The following is a 20,921-nucleotide window of genomic DNA, read 5'->3' as shown; positions in this document are numbered from 1 at the left end:
ACTAGGGTATGATGACAGAAAAACTTGATGGTCCATCCATCCATCTTCTTCCGCTTATCCGAGGTCGGGTCGCGGGGGCAGCAGCCTAAGCAGGGAAGACCAGACTTCCCTCTCCCCAGCCACTTCGTCCAGCTTCTCCCGGGGGATCCCGAGGCGTTCCCAGGCCAGCCGGGAGACATAGTCTTCCCAACGTGTCCTAGGGTCTTCCCCGTGGCCTCCTACCGGTCGGACGTGCCCTAAACACCTCCCTAGGGAGGCATTCGGGTGGCATCCTGACCAGATGCCCGAACCAACTCATCTGGCTCCTCTCGATGTGGAGGAGCAGCGGCTTTACTTTGAGCTCCCCCCGGATGGCAGAGCTTCTCACCCTATCTCTAAGGGAGAGCCCCGCCACCCGGCGGAGGAAACGCATTTCGGCCACTTGTACCCGTGATCTTGTCCTTTCGGTCATAACCCAAAGCTCATGTCCATAGGTGAGGATGGGAACGTAGATCGACCGGTACATCGAGAGCTTTGCCTTCCGGCTCAGCTCCTTCTTCACCACAACTGATCGATAAAAAGCTAAATAGTTGATGTTAATTTAGCTCGGCTTCTTCCAACTCCTATTTGGGCAAGCTGTAATGAGAAATTGAAAATATTTGATAGTTGTATGCATGTTCAAAATGCTAAAACTGTCATACTAGGGTATGATGACAGAAAAACTTGATGGTCCATCCATCCATCTTCTTCCGCTTATCCGAGGTCGGGTCACGGGGACAGCAGCCTAAGCAGGGAAGCCCAGACTTCCCTCTCCCCAGCCACTTCGTCCAGCTCTTCCCGGGGGATCCCGAGGCCTTCCCAGGCCAGCCGGGAGACATAGTCTTCCCAACGTGTCCTGGGTCTTCCCCGTGGCCTCCTACCGGTCGGACGTGCCCTAAACACCTCCCTTGGGAGGCATTCGGGTGGCATCCTGACCAGATAACCGAACCACCTCATCTGGCTCCTCTCGATGTGGAAGAGCAGCGGCTTTACTTTGAGCTCCTCCCGGATGGCAGAGCTTCTCACCCTATCTCTAAGGGAGAGCCCCGCCACCCGGCGGAGGAAACTCATTTCGGCCGCTTGTACCCGTGATCTTGTCCTTTCGGTCATAACCCAAAGCTCATGACCATAGGTGAGGATGGGAACGTAGATCGACCGGTAAATTGAGAGCTTTGCCTTCCGGCTCAGCTCCTTCTTCACCACAACGGATCGATACAGCGTCCGCATTACTGAAGACGCCGCACCGATCCGCCTGTCGATCTCACGATCCACTCTTCCCTTACTCGTGAACAAGACTCCGAGGTACTTGAACTCCTCCACTTGGGGCAAGATCTCCTCCCCAACCCGGAGATGGCACCCCACCCTTTTCCGGGCGAGAACCATGGACTCGGACTTGGAGGTGCTGATTCTCATCCCAGTCGCTTCACACTCGGCTGCGAACCGATCCAGTGAGAGCTGAAGATCCTGGCCAGATGAAGCCATCAGGACCACATCATCTGCAAAAAGCAGAGACCTAATCCTGCAGCCACCAAACCAGATCCCCTCAACGCCCTGACTGCGCCTAGAAATTCTGTCCATAAAAGTTATGATTGTAGAATATTGGTTGGGAAATGACCAAATTTCAACGGTCAAATCACCGTCAAAACCCGACATTGGTTAAACGTCGTCAAAAAGCATGTTGTTTCAACGTTACGTTTGAGTTGCTCAACAACAGAACCTACTTCAACAAGTTCTCAACGTTGTTTCAATGTCTTATAATGCTGGGAAAGGAAACTAAAAAGCTAAATATCCATGCATCCATCTTTTTCCGCTTATCCGAGGTCGGGTCGCGGGGACAGCAGCCTAAAGCAGGGAAGCCCAGACTTCCCTCTCCCCAGCCACTTCGTCCAGCTCTTCCCGGGGGATCCCGAGGCGTTCCCAGGCCAGCCGGGAGACATAGTCTACCCAACGTGTCCTGGGTCTTCCCCGTGGCCTCCTACCGGTCGGATGTGCCCTAAACACCTCCCTAGGGAGGCATTCGGGTGGCATCCTGACCAGATAACCGAACCACCTCATCTGGCTCCTCTCCATGTGGAGGAGCAGCGGCTTTACTTTGAGCTCCCCCCGGATGGCAGAGCTTCTCACCCTATCTCTAAGGGAGAGCCCCGCCACCCGGCGGAGGAAACGCATTTCGGCCACTTGTACCCGTGATCTTGTCCTTTCGATCATAACCCAAAGCTCATGACCATAGGTGAGGATGGGAACGTAGATCGACCGGTACATCGAGAGCTTTGCCTTCCGGCTCAGCTCCTTCTTCACCACAACTGATCGATAAAAAGCTAAATAGTTGATGTTAATTTAGCTCGGCTTCTTCCAACTCCTATTTGGGCAAGCTGTAATGAGAAATTGAAAATATTTGATAGTTGTATGCATGTTCAAAATGCTAAAACTGTCATACTAGGGTATATGACAGAAAAACTTGATGGTCCATCCATCCATCTTCTTCCGCTTACCCGAGGTCGGGTCGCGGGGGCAGCAGCCTAAGCAGGGAAGACCAGACTTCCCTCTCCCCAGCCACTTCGTCCAGCTCCTCCCGAGGGATCCCGAGGCGTTCCCAGGCCAGCCGGGAGACATAGTCTTCCCAACGTGTCCTAGGGTCTTCCCCGTGGCCTCCTACCGGTCGGACGTGCCCTAAACACCTCCCGAGGGAGGCGATCGGGTGGCATCCTGACCAGATGCCCGAACCAACTCATCTGGCTCCTCTCCATGTGGAGGAGCAGCGGCTTTACTTTGAGCTCCCCCCGGATGGCAGAGCTTCTCACCCTATCTCTAAGGGAGAGCCCCGCCACCCGGCGGAGGAAACTCATTTCGGCCGCTTGTACCCGTGATCTTGTCCTTTCGGTCATAACCCAAAGCTCATGACCATAGGTGAGGATGGGAACGTAGATCGACCGGTACATCGAGAGCTTTGTCTTCCGGCTCAGCTCCTTCTTCACCACAACTGATCGATAAAAAGCTAAATAGTTGATGTTAATTTAGCTCGGCTTCTTCCAACTCCTATTTGGGCAAGCTGTAATGAGAAATTGAAAATATTTGATAATTGTATGCATGTTCAAAATGCTAAAACTGTCATACTAGGGTATGATGACAGAAAAACTTGATGGTCCATCCATCCATCTTCTTCCGCTTATCCGAGGTCGGGTCACGGGGACAGCAGCCTAAGCAGGGAAGACCAGACATCCCTCTCCCCAGCCACTTCGTCCAGCTCCTCCCAGGGGATCCCGAGGCGTTCCCAGGCCAGCCGGGAGACACAGTCTTCCCAACGTGTCCTGGGTCTTCCCCGTGGCCTCCTACCGGTCGGAGGTGCCCTAAACACCTCCCGAGGGAGGCGATCGGGTGGCATCCTGACCAGATGCCCGAACCACCTCATCTGGCTCCTCTCGATGTGGAGGAGCAGCGGCTTTACTTTGAGCTCCCCCCGGATGACAGAGCTTCTCACCCTAATGAGGAAGGGCACTACCAGGAGTGGATCCTGCGGCTTAATTTGACTCAACACGGGGAACCTTACCTGGCCCGGACACGGAAAGGATTGACAGATTGATGGCTCTTTCTCTTATTCACCTTGATGGTGAATAAGACAAACAGAATGAACACGTGTAAAGGATTTGGGATCTGCCCCTCTCTTTCACACGGGCTGATATCAAACCCCCTCTTTGCTTTGTATCAGATCTTTGTCTTCCCGAAGCTGCTGTGACGCAGTTCCTATGATTACCATAATGGCGCATGTATCACTGGAAATCATTCTCTCGTTTCAGAAACAGTTGGACGTAGTTCAACAGTTCAAGACTTACAGTAATTCAAAAAGAGATTTGGAAATCCTACAGACAGCTACAGCTTCTATGTTAAAGGTTTAGAAAACTGTATTGGAAAAGTTCTAGGACTGTCCTGAAATCGTCGAAGATTCGACGGCTGATGGCAACCTCGAAGTCGAATCGTCGGATGTTAAACCCAACCCTTTGTGAGAAGGAGGCGAGTTAAAACATGAAGACTGTTTCTTTCATAACTTTCCATTAACGCTGGGAAAAAAACGTGACGTCACACCTAGGAACCAGTATACACTCCTACAGATCTTCATCTGTTTCTCTTAAAAAACAACGCCATAGATTTGACTGATCATTGACGATAGGCATAACTTAATCAATCAGATTCGACTATGAAACCCTTTGGTCGAAAACAGCTCTAAAAAGGTTAAAAGGCCTTATATGACCAGGGGACCGTAGTACTTGAGCAATTCCTGACAGCCCCCGTTGAAGCATACTGGTCATTTTCCTGTGCCCTTTGCAGACACATTCTGGACCAACCCTCAGTACCGCCTTCGCTTGCTGGAGGAGGACGATGACCCGGAAGACAATGAGGTTGGCTGCACCTTCGTGGTGGCGCTGATGCAGAAGAACAGACGGAAAGAGCGTAAGATGGGCGCCAACCTGTTCACTATCGGCTTTGCGATCTACGAGGTTAGTTTGTTACTATTGTGGATCGAGCTGAACCAACTCTCATAGAGAAGGAGGCTCTTGTCAGGGGTTCTTCCTGTTAGAGTGGAGTTTTCTTCCTCAAACCTTGGCTCTCTATAATGTCTAGAGTTCTTGATAGGTAAAAAGGGAAATAATCATAGATTTACCATCACCTGCGGTCTTGAACTCTGGGTAGTAACCAAAGTCAAGGCATGTAAATGTAAAAAGCCCTCATGTGAGAAAGGTCGACGTGGCTATTAATACCTCCGTCCGGATAATAACTGGATGCTTGAAGCCTACCCCTGTGTCCCTCCTGCCGGTCCTTGCGGGAATAGCACCGGCCGGCCTCTGACGGGAGGCTGCCACCTTCGCCCTGGCTAGGAAGGCACAAAAATATGACTGGCACATCTTGCACAACACCACAGTAACACCAGCACCTCCAATCAGACTCAAATCCCGTCACCCCTACAACAAGGCAGCACAAGAGATACTCAACTCCACCTCTGAGGACATCTCCAGAGGTGCATGGTTGGCAGCAGCTTGGAAGCAGGAGTGGGAGTCAGCCAGGCCCTCCCGAGTCCACCGCTACATTTTGGACCCAGGAGATGGTGCCATTGGAGGAGACGACCTACCACGCCGGCAATGGACCACGCTGAACTGTCTACTGACTGGGGTCGGTCGCTTTGGGTCATCAATGAAGACGTGGGGCTTGGCAGACAGTGCGGCATGCGAGTGCGGTGACCCTGAGTAGACCGCCGACCATATAATTAACATCTGCCCCTTATATGGACCGCCCTCGGAAGCCAGCCTCTTCCACCTAGAACCAGAGATGCGGGTATGGCTACGCGACACCGAGTTGGACATCTGACGTTACACGAAAGAAGAAGAAGACATGTAAATGCGATCGCCCAAGAGTTTCTGGGTTTTCTCTAAGGCAAGGCCCTTGCCTTAGAGAAAACCCAGAAACTGGCTATTGATACCTCCCTCCGGATAATAACTGGATGCTTGAAGCCTACCCTTGTGTCCCTCCTGCCGGTCCTTGCGGGAATAGCACCGGCCGGCCTCTGACGGGAGGCTGCCACCTTCGCCCTGGCTAGGAAGACACAAAAATATGACTGGCACATCTTGCACAACACCACAGTAACACCAGCACCTCCAAGCAGACTCAAATCCCGTCACCCCTACAACAAGGCAGCACAAGAGATGCTCAACTCCACCTCTGAGGACATCTCCAGAGGTGGGTGCATGGTTGGCAGCAGCTTGGAAGCAGGAGTGGGAGTCAGCAAGGCCCTCCCGAGTCCACCGCTACATTTGGGACCCAGGAGATGGTGCCATTGGAGGAGACGACCTACCACGCCGGCAATGGACCATGCTGAACCGTCTACGGACTGGGGTCGGTCGCTTTGGGTCATCAATGAAGACGTGGGGCTTGGCGGACAGTGCGGCATGCGAGTGCGGTGACCCTGAGCAGACCGCCGGCCCCTTATATGGACCGCCCTCGGAAGCCAGCCTCTTCCACCTAGGACCAGAGATGCGGGTATGGCTACGCGACACCGAGATGGTCATCTGACGTTACACGAAAGAAGAAGAAGACATGTAAATGCAATCGCCCAAGAGTTTCTGGGTTTTCTATAAGGCAAGGGCCATGAGCTACATTTATCCAAGTGCCAGATTTTTGTTGTTTGGGAAATAAAACTGACTGATGTTCCACATATATTGGATCCAGCTCCAATAAGCACCAGGATGCCAGTCGCCAGTTCACTGCTGCTACTTACTTACTTACTTACTTAGTCCTCTTGCACTTCAGGGCGCGTAGAGCCGACCATAGCAACCAGGTCTCTCCATCTGGGTCTGTTGTGGGCAAGGTGTTGAGCTTGTGCCATAGTCACATTGCAGGCCTTAAGGTCCTGGGCAAATACATCCAGCCAGCGAGTGCTGGGGGCGCCTCTAGGGCGTCTCCAGCCAGCTCGCTGCGGGTTGAAGTCCAGGATTTTGCGCGTGGGGTGTTCCCCTGGCAGGCGGATGACATGGCCATACCAGCGCACTCGCCGCATTGCTGCGAGGCGAGAGGCTGGGAGCTGTTGGGTTAGCTCTCTTAGGGTCTTGTTGGTGACATGCTGGCTCCACGTGATGCCTTCTATCCTCCTGAGGGCTCTGGAATCAAAGCCATCTAGCCTGGCCGCCAGGATGTTATTCTACACTCCTGCTACACAGGAAGCTAAATAGAAAGTCAACAAGAGTTGGGGTTGCTCACTCTCAGGAAAGCGTTTTGGTAGAGAACTGCAAATCAGGTGTTCGAAGTGCTATAAGAGGATCAAGACGACGTCTGGAGGGCGGGCGTAGTGACTATGGTCTAGCATAATGAAGAACTTTCCATTCTATGGAATGGAGAGTTCTGTCTGGCTGGATGTGGACCCACGTGGAGGAGTTCAAGTACCTCGGAGTCTTGTTCACGAGTGAGGGAAGAGTGAATCGTGAGATCGACAGGCGGATCGGTGCGGCGTCTTCAGTAATGCGGACGCTGTATCGATCCGTTGTGGTGAAGAAGGAGCTGAGCCGGAAGGCAAAGCTCTCAATTTACCGGTCGATCTATGTTCCCATCCTCACCTATGGTCATGAGCTTTGGGTTATGACCGAAAGGACAAGATCACGGGTACAAGCGGCTGAAATGAGTTTCCTCCGCCGGGTAGCGGGGCTCTCCCTTAGAGATAGGGTGAGAAGCTCTGCCATCCGGGAGGAGCTCAAAGTAAAGCCGCTGCTCCTCCACATCGAGAGGAGCCAGATGAGGTGGTTCGGGCATCTGGTCAGGATGCCACCCGAACGCCTCCCTAGGGAGGTGTTTAGGGCACGTCCGACTGGTAGGAGGCCGCGGGGAAGACCCAGGACACGTTGGGAAGACTATGTCTCCCGGCTGGCCTGGGAACGCCTCGGGGTCCCACAGGAAGAGCTGGACGAAGTGGCTGGGGAGAGGGAAGTCTGGGCTTCCCTGCTTAGGCTGCTGCCCCCGCGACCCGACCTCGGATAAGCGGAAGAAGATGGATGGATGGATGGATGGATGGATGGATGGATGTGGACCGGGGTTGACATTCCCCGCTCCAGAATGAAGAAATAAGTAATTTCAGAAAGGGTTCGTACAAAATACCCTTGGTCACTTCATTCTGGCACATTCCTAAGACTTAGCAAAGAACTTTTCTGCAGATCCCAACAGTTACCGGTCTGCTCTGTCTGTCTACAGGTGCCCAAGGAGGTAAGGATGTCCTCCAGGATCAGACCAGGCCAGCCTCTTTGATTGGTTTTGGTTACCCAAAGTCTCAGAGGAGATTCTCCATCCTCTTTCAGATGCACGGCAACAAGCAGCACATGACCAAGGACTTTTTCCTCTTCACCTCGTCCAAAGCCCGCTGCAAGTCCTACATCAACCTCCGCGAGGTCACCCAGCGCTTCCGGCTGAGTCCTGGCGAGTACGTCATCGTTCCCTCCACCTACGAGCCGCACCAGGAGGGCGAGTTCATCCTGCGGGTCTTCTTCGAAAAGAAGAACACCTCAGAGTGAGTGGGCGGTGGGAGTCTGGGTGGCTTCAGGGGACTCCAGGAGGGTTAGGGTTGGTTCCATACAATATTTGCACTAATTGTGTAAATGCTCCAAAACATTCACACATATGCTTTTCTACACCACAATTCATCCATTTATTATTATTCTTCTCCAGATTTTGGCACACTCTACCTTCCACATTTTTCATCCCATTCAAACCGTTCCAACTTCAAACTGTTCAGCCTATTCCGGAATCGCGGGCTTTCCCTTGACAAATTCCAAAAATTTCCCAGATTTCCAGGTTTTCCCTTTTAAAATGAATTGGCCATTTTTCAGACTTCCACCATTTCTAAATTTTTCAACCTATTCAAACCATTCCACCTTCAACATATTCCACGCATTCTGGACATTCAAATTATCATTTTTTCCAATTTAAAAAAATTTTCCAGGAATTCTCAGTTTTCCAAACCCTATTTTCACCCTTTTTTCTGTCGACTACTCCTCCCACATTTGTCAACCCACTTTAACCATTCCACTGTCAAAACATTCCTCCTAATTAGGACAAAAAAACAAAGTTGTTTTTTGGACTGGAAAAATTCCCGGTTTTCTCGAATTTCCAGGAATTCCGTAATACAATTTTCCAATTCAACATGTTACTACTTCATAATTTTTCCACCGATTTAAAAAATTCCAACACGCACCATTTCAACTTATTCAGACCATTTAAGTTTTTTTTTACCATTTTCAAAAAATTCCAGCTTTTCCCGAAATTCCCAAAATGTTTGGAAACATTCTTCAAAGTTCCACAATTCCCACATTTTTCATCTGATTCAAACCGTTCCAACTTCAAAATATTCAGCCTGCTTGGGAATTGTGTGCTCTACAACAATTCTAAATTTTTTTTCCCAGATTTCCAGGTTTTCCCTTTTAAAATGAATTGGCCATTTTTCAGACTTCCACCATTTCCAAATTTTTCAACCTATTCAAACCATTCCACCTTCAACATATTCCACGCATTCTGGACATTCAAATTATCATTTTTTCCAATTTAAAAAAAAATTCCAGGAATTCCCAGTTTTCCAAACCCTATTTTCACCCTTTTTTCTGTCGACTACTCCTCCCACATTAGTCAACCCACTTTAACCATTCCACTGTCAAAACGTTCTTTCGAATTAGGACAAAATTCACGGTTTTCTCGAATTTCCAGGAATTCCGTAATACAATTTTCCAATTCAACATGTTACTACTTCATAATTTTTCGACCGATTTAAAAAATTCCAACACGCACCATTTCAACTCATTCAGACCATTTAAGTTTGTTTTCTTACCATTTTCAAAAAATGTCAGCTTTTCCCGAAATTTCCAAAATGTTTGGAAACATTCTTCAAAGTTCCACAATTCCCACATTTTTCATCTGATTCAAACCGTTCCAACTTCAAAATATTCAGCCTGCTTGGGAATTGTGTGCTCTACAACAATTCTAAAAAAAAATTCCCAGATTTCCAGGTTTTCCCTTTTAAAATGAATTGGCCATTTTTAAGACTTCCACCATTTCTAAATTTTTCAACCTATTCAAACCATTCCACCTTCAACATATTCCACTCATTCTGGACATTCAAACTATTATTTTTTCCAATTTAAAAAAAATTCCAGGAATTCCCAGTTTTCCAAACCCTATTTTCACCCTTTTTTTCTGTCGACTACTCCTCCCACATTTGTCAACCCACTTTAACCATTCCACTGTCAAAACGTTCCTCCTAATTAGGACAAAAAACGAAGTTGTTTTTTGGACTGGAAAAATTCCCGGTTTTCTCGAATTTCCAGGAATTCCGTAATACAATTTTCCAATTCAACATGTTACTACTTCATAATTTTTCGACCGATTAAAAAAATTCCAACACGCACCATTTCAACTCATTCAGACCATTTAAGTTTTTTTTTTACCATTTTCAAAAAATTCCAGCTTTTCCCGAAATTCCCAAAATGTTTGGAAACATTCTTCAAAGTTCCACAATTCCCACATTTTTCATCTGATTCAAACCGTTCCAACTTCAAAATATTCAGCCTGCTTGGGAATTGTGTGCTCTACAACAATTCTAAAAAAAAATTCCCAGATTTCCAGGTTTTCCCTTTTAAAATGAATTGGCCATTTTTCAGACTTCCACCATTTCCAAATTGTGCAACCTATTTAAACCATTCTACCTTCAACATATTCCACTCATTCTGGACATTCAAACTTTAATTTTTTCAATTTAAAAAAAATTCCAGGAATTCTCAGTTTTTCAAACCCTATTTTCACCCTTTTTTCTGTCGACTACTCCTCCCACATTTGTCAACCCACTTTAACCATTCCACTGTCAAAACATTCCTCCTAATTAGGACAAAAAACGAAGTTGTTTTTTGGACTGAAAAAGTTCCCGGTTTTCTCGAATTTCCAGGAATTCCGTAATACAATTTTCCAATTCAACATGTTACTACTTCATAATTTTTCGACCGATTTAAAAAATTCCAACACGCACCATTTCAACTCATTCAGACCATTTAAGTTTGTTTTTTTACCATTTTCAAAAAATTTCAGCTTTTCCCGAAATTACCAAAATGTTTGGAAACATTCTTCAAAGTTCCACAATTCCCACATTTTTCATCTGATTCAAACCGTTCCAACTTCAAAATATTCAGCCTGCTTGGGAATTGTGTGCTCTACAACAATTCTAAAAAAAAATTCCCAGATTTCCAGGTTTTCCCTTTTAAAATGAATTGGCCATTTTTCAGACTTCCACTATTTCCAAATTTTTCAACCTATTTAAACCATTCTACCTTCAACATATTCCACTCATTCTGGACATTCAAACTATCATTTTTTCCAATTTAAAAAAAATTCCAGGAATTCCCAGTTTTCCAAACCCCATTTTCACCCTTTTTTCTGTCGACTACTCCTCCCACATTTGTCAACCCACTTTAACCATTCCACTGTCAAAACATTCCTCCTAATTAGGACAAAAAACGAAGTTGTTTTTTGGACTGGAAAAATTCCCGGTTTTCTCGAATTTCCAGGAATTCCGTATTACCATTTCTCAATTCAACATGTTAATACTTCATAATTTCTCAACCGATTTGAAAAATTCCAACACCCACAATTTCAACTCATTCTGACCATTCGAGTTTTTTACCATTTTCAAAAAATTCCGGCTTTTCCCGAAATTACCAAAATGTTTGGAAACATTCTTCAAATTTCCCCAATTGCCACATTTTTCATCTGATTCAAACCGTTCCAACTTCAAAATATTCAGCCTGCTTGGGAATTGTGTGCTCTACAACAATTCTAAAAAAACATTCCCAGATTTCCAGGTTTTCCCTTTTAAAATGAATTGGCCATTTTTCAGACTTCCACCATTTCCAAATTTTTCAACCTATTTAAACCATTCTACCCTCAACATATTCCACTCATTCTGGACATTCAAACTTTAATTTTTTCAATTTAAAAAAAATTCCAGGAATTCTCAGTTTTTCAAACCCTATTTTCACCCTTTTTTCTGTCGACTACTCCTCCCACATTTGTCAACCCACTTTAACCATTCCACTGTCAAAACGTTCTTTCGAATTAGGACAAAATTCACAATTTTCTCGAATTTCCAGGAATTCCGTAATACAATTTTCCAATTCAACATGTTACTACTTCATAATTTTTCGACCGATTAAAAAAATTCCAACACCCACCATTTCAACTCATTCAGACCATTTAAGTTTTTTTTTTTACCATTTTCAAAAAATGTCAGCTTTTCCCGAAATTACCAAAATGTTTGGAAACATTCTTCAAAGTTCCACAATTCCCACATTTTTCATCTGATTCAAACCGTTCCAACTTCAAAATATTCAGCCTGCTTGGGAATTGTGTGCTCTACAACAATTCTAAAAAAAAATTCCCAGATTTCCAGGTTTTCCCTTTTAAAATGAATTGGCCATTTTTCAGACTTCGACCATTTCTAAATTTTTCAACCTATTCAAACCATTCCACCTTCAACATATTCCACTCATTCTGGACATTCAAACTATCATTTTTTCCAATTTAAAAAAAATTCCAGGAATTCCCAGTTTTCCAAACCCTATGTTCACCCTTTTTTTCTGTCGACTACTCCTCCCACATTTGTCAACCCACTTTAACCATTCCACTGTCAAAACATTCCTCCTAATTAGGACAAAAAACGAAGTTGTTTTTTGGACTGGAAAAATTCCCGGTTTTCTCGAATTTCCAGGAATTCCGTAATACAATTTTCCAATTCAACATGTTACTACTTCATAATTTTTCGACCGATTTAAAAAATTCCAACACACACCATTTCAACTCATTCAGACCATTTAAGTTGTTTTTTTTACCATTTTCAAAAAATTTCAGCTTTTCCCGAAATTACCAAAATGTTTGGAAACATTCTTCAAAGTTCCACAATTCCCACATTTTTCATCTGATTCAAACCGTTCCAACTTCAAAATATTCAGCCTGCTTGGGAATTGTGTGCTCTACAACAATTCTAAAAAAAATTCCCAGATTTCCAGGTTTTCCCTTTTAAAATGAATTGGCCATTTTTCAGACTTCCACCATTTCCAAATTTTTCAACCTATTTAAACCATTCTACCTTCAACATATTCCACTCATTCTGGACATTCAAACGATCATTTTTTCCAATTTAAAAAAAATTCCAGGAATTCCCAGTTTTCCAAACCCTATTTTCACCCTTTTTTCTGTCGACTACTCCTCCCACATTTGTCAACCCACTTTAACCATTCCACTGTCAAAACATTCCTCCTAATTAGGACAAAAAACGAAGTTGTTTTTTGGACTGGAAAAATTCCCGGTTTTCTCGAATTTCCAGGAATTCCGTAATACAATTTTCCAATTCAACATGTTACTACTTCATAATTTTTCGACCGATTTAAAAAATTCCAACACGCACCATTTCAACTCATTCAGACCATTTAAGTTTTTTTTTACCATTTTCAAAAAATTCCAGCTTTTCCCGAAATTCCCAAAATGTTTGGAAACATTCTTCAAAGTTCCACAATTCCCACATTTTTCATCTGATTCAAACCGTTCCAACTTCAAAATATTCAGCCTGCTTGGGAATTGTGTGCTCTACAACAATTCTAAAAAAAAATTCCCAGATTTCCAGGTTTTCCCTTTTAAAATGAATTGGCCATTTTTCAGACTTCCACCATTTCCAAATTGTGCAACCTATTTAAACCATTCTACCTTCAACATATTCCACTCATTCTGGACATTCATTTTTTCCAATTTAAAAAAAATTCCAGGAATTCCCAGTTTTTCAAACCCTATTTTCACCCTTTTTTTCTGTCGACTACTCCTCCCACATTTGTCAACCCATTTTAACCATTCCACTGTCAAAACATTCCTCTTAATTAGGACAAAAAAACGAAGTTGTTTTTTGGACTGAAAAAATTCCCGGTTTTCTCGAATTTCCAGGAATTCCGTAATACAATTTTCCAATTCAACATGTTACTACTTCATAATTTTTCGACCGATTTAAAAAATTCCAACACGCACCATTTCAACTCATTCAGACCATTTAAGTTTTTTTTTTACCATTTTCAAAAAATTCCAGCTTTTCCCGAAATTACCAAAATGTTTGGAAACATTCTTCAAATTTCCACAATTGCCACATTTTTCATCTGATTCAAACTGTTCCAACTTCAAAATATTCAGCCTGCTTGGGAATTGTGTGCTCTACAACAATTCTAATTTTTTCCCCCCAGATTTCCAGGTTTTCCCTTTTAAAATGAATTGGCCATTTTTCAGACTTCCACCATTTCCAAATTTTTCAACCTATTCAAACCATTCCACCTTCAACATATTCCACGCATTCTGGACATTCAAATTATCATTTTTTCCAATTTAAAAAAAATTCCAGGAATTCCCAGTTTTCCAAACCCTATTTTCACCCTTTTTTCTGTCGACTACTCCTCCCACATTTGTCAACCCACTTTAACCATTCCACTGTCAAAACGTTCTTTCGAATTAGGACAAAATTCACGGTTTTCTCGAATTTCCAGGAATTCCGTAATACAATTTTCCAATTCAACATGTTACTACTTCATAATTTTTCGACCGATTAAAAAAATTCCAACACGCACCATTTCAACTCATTCAGACCATTTAAGGTTTTTTTTTACCATTTTCAAAAAATTCCAGCTTTTCCCGAAATTCCCAAAATGTTTGGAAACATTCTTCAAAGTTCCACAATTCCCACATTTTTCATCTGATTCAAACCGTTCCAACTTCAAAATATTCAGCCTGCTTGGGAATTGTGTGCTCTACAACAATTCTAAAAAAAAATTCCCAGATTTCCAGGTTTTCCCTTTTAAAATGAATTGGCCATTTTTCAGACTTCCACCATTTCCAAATTTTTCAACCTATTTAAACCATTCTACCTTCAACATATTCCACTCATTCTGGACATTCAAACTATCATTTTTTTCCAATTTAAAAAAAATTCCAGGAATTCCCAGTTTTCCAAACCCCATTTTCACCCTTTTTTCTGTCGACTACTCCTCCCACATTTGTCAACCCACTTTAACCATTCCACTGTCAAAACATTCCTCCTAATTAGGACAAAAAACGAAGTTGTTTTTTGGACTGGAAAAATTCCCGGTTTTCTCGAATTTCCAGGAATTCCCTAATACAATTTTCCAATTCAACATGTTACTACTTCATAATTTTTCGACCGATTAAAAAAATTCCAACACGCACCATTTCAACTCATTCAGACCGATTAAGTTTTTTTTTTACCATTTTCAAAAAATTCCAGCTTTTCCCGAAATTCCCAAAATGTTTGGAAACATTCTTCAAAGTTCCACAATTCCCACATTTTTCATCTGATTCAAACCGTTCCAACTTCAAAATATTCAGCCTGCTTGGGAATTGTGTGCGCTACAACAATTCTAAAAAAAAATTCCCAGATTTCCAGGTTTTCCCTTTTAAAATGAATTGGCCATTTTTCAGACTTCCACCATTTCTAAATTTTTCAACCTATTCAAACCATGCCACCTTCAACATATTCCACTCATTCTGGACATTCAAACTATCATTTTCAAATTTTTCAACCTATTCAAACCATTCCACCTTCAACATATTCCACTCATTCTGGACATTCAAACTATCATTTTTTCCAATTTAAAAAAAATTCCAGGAATTCCCAGTTTTCCAAACCCTATTTTCACCCTTTTTTCTGTCGACTACTCCTCCCACATTTGTCAACCCACTTTAACCATTCCACTGTCAAAACATTCCTCCTAATTAGGACAAAAAACGAAGTTGTTTTTTGGACTGGAAAAATTCCCGCTTTTCTCGAATTTCCAGGAATTCCGTAACACAATTTTCCAATTCAACATGTTACTACTTCATAATTTTTCGACCGATTTGAAAAATTCCAACACCCACCATTTCAACTCATTCAGACCATTTAAGTTTTTTTTTTACCATTTTCAAAAAATTCCAGCTTTTCCCGAAATTCCCAAAATGTTTGGAAACATTCTTCAAAGTTCCACAATTCCCACATTTTTCATCTGATTCAAACAGTTCCAACTTCAAAATATTCAGCCTGCTTGGGAATTGTGTGCTCTACAACAATTCTAAAAAAAAAATTCCCAGATTTCCAGGTTTTCCCTTTTAAAATGAATTGGCCATTTTTCAGACTTCCACCATTTCCAAATTTTTCAACCTATTTAAACCATTCTACCCTCAACATATTCTACTCATTCTGGACATTCAAACTATCATTTTTTCCAATTTAAAAAAAATTCCAGGAATTCCCAGTTTTCCAAACCCTATTTTCACCCTTTTTTCTGTCGACTACTCCTCCCACATTTGTCAACCCACTTTAACCATTCCACTGTCAAAACATTCCTCCTAATTAGGACAAAAAACGAAGTTGTTTTTTGGACTGGAAAAATTCCCGGTTTTCTCGAATTTCCAGGAATTCCGTAATACAATTTTCCAATTCAACATGTTACTACTTCATAATTTTTCGACCGATTTAAAAAATTCCAACACGCACCATTTCAACTCATTCAGACCATTTAAGTTTGTTTTTTTACCATTTTCAAAAAAATTCAGCTTTTCCCGAAATTACCAAAATGTTTGGAAACATTCTTCAAAGTTCCACAATTCCCACATTTTTCATCTGATTCAAACCGTTCCAACTTCAAAATATTCAGCCTGCTTGGGAATTGTGTGCTCTACAACAATTCTAAAAAAAAATTCCCAGATTTCCAGGTTTTCCCTTTTAAAATGAATTGGCCATTTTTCAGACTTCCACCATTTCTAAATTTTTCAACCTATTCAAACCATTCCACCTTCAACATATTCCACTCATTCTGGACATTCAAACTATAATTTTTTTCCAATTTAAAAAAAATTCCAGGAATTCCCAGTTTTCCAAACCCTATTTTCACCCTTTTTTCTGTCGACTACTCCTCCCACATTTGTCAACCCACTTTAACCATTCCACTGTCAAAACATTCCTCCTAATTAGGACAAAAAACGAAGTTGTTTTTTGGACCGGAAAAATTCCCGGTTTTCTCGAATTTCCAGGAATTCCGTAATACAATTTTCCAATTCAACATGTTACTACTTCATAATTTTTCGACCGATTAAAAAAATTCCAACACGCACCATTTCAACTCATTCAGACCATTTAAGTTTTTTTTTTACCATTTTCAAAAAATTCCAGCTTTTCCCGAAATTCCCAAAATGTTTGGAAACATTCTTCAAAGTTCCACAATTCCCACATTTTTCATCTGATTCAAACCGTTCCAACTTCAAAATATTCAGCCTGCTTGGGAATTGTGTGCGCTACAACAATTCTAAAAACAAATTCCCAGATTTCCAGGTTTTCCCTTTTAAAATGAATTGGCCATTTTTCAGACTTCCACCATTTCCAAAATTTTCAACCTATTCAAACCATTCCACCTTCAACATATTCCACTCATTCTGGACATTCAAACTATCATTTTTTCCAATTTAAAAAAAATTCCAGGAATTCCCAGTTTTCCAAACCCTATTTTCACCCTTTTTTTCTGTCGACTACTCCTCCCACATTTGTCAACCCACTTTAACCATTCCACTGTCAAAACATTCCTCCTAATTAGGACAAACAACGAAGTTGTTTTTTGGACTGGAAAAATTCCCGGTTTTCTCGAATTTCCAGGAATTCCGTAATACAATTTTCCAATTCAACATGTTACTACTTCATAATTTTTCGACCGATTTAAAAAATTCCAACACGCACCATTTCAACTCATTCAGACCATTTAAGTTTTTTTTTTACCATTTTCAAAAAATTCCAGCTTTTCCCGAAATTACCAAAATGTTTGGAAACATTCTTCAAAGTTCCACAATTCCCACATTTTTCATCTGATTCAAACCGTTCCAACTTCAAAATATTCAGCCTGCTTGGGAATTGTGTGCTCTACAACAATTCTAAAAAAAAATTCCCAGATTTCCAGGTTTTCCCTTTTAAAATGAATTGGCCATTTTTCAGACTTCCACCATTTCTAAATTTTTCAACCTATTCAAACCATTCCACCTTCAACATATTCCACTCATTCTGGACATTCAAACTATAATTTTTTTCCAATTTAAAAAAAATTCCAGGAATTCCCAGTTTTCCAAACCCTATTTTCACCCTTTTTTCTGTCGACTACTCCTCCCACATTTGTCAACCCACTTTAACCATTCCACTGTCAAAACATTCCTCCTAATTAGGACAAAAAACGAAGTTGTTTTTTGGACTGGAAAAATTCCCGGTTTTCTCGAATTTCCAGGAATTCCGTAATACAATTTTCCAATTCAACATGTTACTACTTCATAATTTTTCGACCGATTAAAAAAATTCCAACACGCACCATTTCAACTCATTCAGACCATTTAAGTTTTTTTTTTACCATTTTCAAAAAATTCCAGCTTTTCCCGAAATTCCCAAAATGTTTGGAAACATTCTTCAAAGTTCCACAATTCCCACATTTTTCATCTGATTCAAACCGTTCCAACTTCAAAATATTCAGCCTGCTTGGGAATTGTGTGCGCTACAACAATTCTAAAAACAAATTCCCAGATTTCCAGGTTTTCCCTTTTAAAATGAATTGGCCATTTTTCAGACTTCCACCATTTCCAAAATTTTCAACCTATTCAAACCATTCCACCTTCAACATATTCCACTCATTCTGGACATTCAAACTATCATTTTTTCCAATTTAAAAAAGATTCCAGGAATTCCCAGTTTTCCAAACCCTATTTTCACCCTTTTTTTCTGTCGACTACTCCTCCCACATTTGTCAACCCACTTTAACCATTCCACTGTCAAAACGTTCCTCCTAATTAGGACAAACAACGAAGTTGTTTTTTGGACTGGAAAAATTCCCGGTTTTCTCGAATTTCCAGGAATTCCGTAATACAATTTTCCAATTCAACATGTTACTACTTCATAATTTTTCGACCGATTTAAAAAATTCCAACACGCACCATTTCAACTCATTCAGACCATTTAAATTTTTTTTTTACCATTTTCAAAAAATTCCAGCTTTTCCCGAAATTACCAAAATGTTTGGAAACATTCTTCAAAGTTCCACAATTCCCACATTTTTCATCTGATTCAAACCGTTCCAACTTCAAAATATTCAGCCTGCTTGGGAATTGTGTGCTCTACAACAATTCTAAAAAAAATTCCCGGATTTCCCATTATTCCTTTTTTGTCTTTTTCCCCATTCAAAATGAATTGTCCATTTTTCAAACTTACACAATTCCCACATTTTTCAACTGATTCAAAACATTCCACTTTCAACATACTCAACTCATCCTGGTCATTCAAACAATAATTTTTCCACGTTCAACAAATTTCCAGGAATTCCTGTTTTTTTTTAACCCTATTTCCAACCTTTTTTGTTTGACTTCTCCTTGTCCTTTTTCCATCCCATTTCAACCGTTACACTGTGAAAAAAATGTTCTTAGTCAGAACAAAAAAACAAGAAACATTCCGAAATTCCAGGAATTCCATTATACAATTTCTCAATTAAAAAACGGTTCCTACTTCAACATTTCTTGACCGATTTAACAAATTCAAACACCAACCAATTCAGCTCATTCAGGACATTCATGCTCTTAATCATTTTCAAAAAAATTCCTGCTTTTCCCAAAATTCCCCAATTTCCAGGAAGTTCACATTGAAATTAATTTTCCAAGTTGCACAATTCCCACATTTTTCAACTGATTCAAAACATTCTACTCTCAACATATTCAACTCATCCTGGACATTCAAACTATAATTTTTCCACGTTCAGAAAATTTCCAGGAATTCCTGTTTTTTTAACCCTATTTCCAACCTTTTTCGTTTGACAACTCCTTCTCCTTTTTTCATCCCATTTCAACCGTTTCACTGTGAAATTAATTTTCTTAGTCAGGACAAAAAACCAAGAAACATTCCCGTTTTTTCCCGATATTCCAGGAATTCCATTATATAATTTCTCAATTAAAAACCTGTTCCTACTTCAACATTTCTTGACCGATTTAAACAATTCCATCACCAACCAATTCAGATCATTCAGGACATTCATGCTCCTAATCATTTTCAAAAAAATTCCTGCTTTTCCCAAAATTCCAGGAAATTCCCATTGAAATGAATGGGACATTTTTTCCAGTTGCACAATTCCCACATTTTTCAACTGTTTCAAAACATTATACTCTCAACATATTCAACTCATCCTGGACATTCAAACTATAATTTTTCCACGTTCAGAAAATTTCCAGGAATTCCTGTTTTTTTAACCCCATTTCCAACCTTTTTCGTTTGACAACTCCTTCTCCTTTTTTCATCCCATTTCAACCGCTCCACTGTGAAAACATTTTTCTTAGTCAGGACAAAAAAACAAGAAACATTCCCGGTTTTTCCGAAATTCCAGGAATTCCATTATACAATTTCTCAATTAAAAAACTGTTCCTACTTCAACATTTCTTGACCGATTTAAACAATTCCATCACCAACCAATTCAGATCATTCAGGACATTCATGCTCCTAATCATTTTCAAAAAATTCCTGCTTTTCCCAAAATTCCAGGAAATTCCCATTGAAATGAATGGGACATTTTTTCCAGTTGCACAATTCCCACATTTTTCAACTGTTTCAAAACATTATACTCCCAACATATTCAACTCATCCTGGACATTCAAACTATCATTTTTCCACGTTCAGAAAATTTCCAGGAATTCCTGTTTTTTTAACCCTATTTCCAACCTTTTTCGTTTGACAACTCCTTCTCCTTATTTCATCCCATTTCAACCGTTCCACTGTGAAAACATTTTTCTTAGTCAGGACAAAAAACCAAGAAACATTCCCGTTTTTTTCCGATATTCCAGGAATTCCATTGTATAATTTCTCAATTAAAAACCTGTTCCTACTTCAACATTTCTTGACCGATTTAAACAATTCCATCACCAACCAATTCAGATCATTCAGGACATTCATGCTCCTAATCATTTTCAAAAAATTCCTGCTTTTCCCAAAATTCCAGGAAATTCCCATTGAAATGAGTGGGACATTTTTTCCAGTTGCACAATTCCCACATTTTTCAACTGTTTCAAAACATTCTACTCTCAACATATTCAACTCATCCTGGACATTCAAACTATCATTTTTCCACGTTCAGAAAATTTCCAGGAATTCCTGTTTTTTTAACCCTATTTCCAACCTTTTTCGTTTGACTACTCCTTGTACCTTTTTTTTTTTAATCCCATTTCAACCGTTCCCCTGTGAAATTTTTTTTCTTAGTCAAGACAAAAAAACCAAGAAACATTCCCGGTTTTTCCGAAATTCCAGGAAT

At 41.4% G+C, this 20,921-nt stretch overlaps 1 protein-coding gene across 2 annotated transcripts in view; it reads left to right on the top strand.

The window, feature by feature from the left end:
* Positions 1-20,921, top strand: part of capn3a (calpain 3a, (p94)) — a 90,848-nt gene that overhangs the window by 52,588 nt on the left and 17,339 nt on the right. For both annotated transcript variants that reach the window (XM_061987641.2, XM_061987640.2), the window contains exons 10-12: positions 4,342-4,511; positions 7,744-7,755; positions 7,848-8,056. In XM_061987641.2, coding sequence (XP_061843625.1) covers positions 4,342-4,511; positions 7,744-7,755; positions 7,848-8,056 — 391 coding nt within the window. The remainder of the gene's footprint in view (positions 1-4,341; positions 4,512-7,743; positions 7,756-7,847; positions 8,057-20,921) is intronic.

The sequence above is a fragment of the Nerophis lumbriciformis genome, linkage group LG26, assembly GCF_033978685.3.
Source record: "Nerophis lumbriciformis linkage group LG26, RoL_Nlum_v2.1, whole genome shotgun sequence".
Classification (NCBI taxonomy): domain Eukaryota; kingdom Metazoa; phylum Chordata; class Actinopteri; order Syngnathiformes; family Syngnathidae; genus Nerophis; species Nerophis lumbriciformis.
The sequence above is the reverse complement of the archived record's forward strand: the minus strand, read 5'-3'. Positions and strand labels throughout refer to the sequence as shown.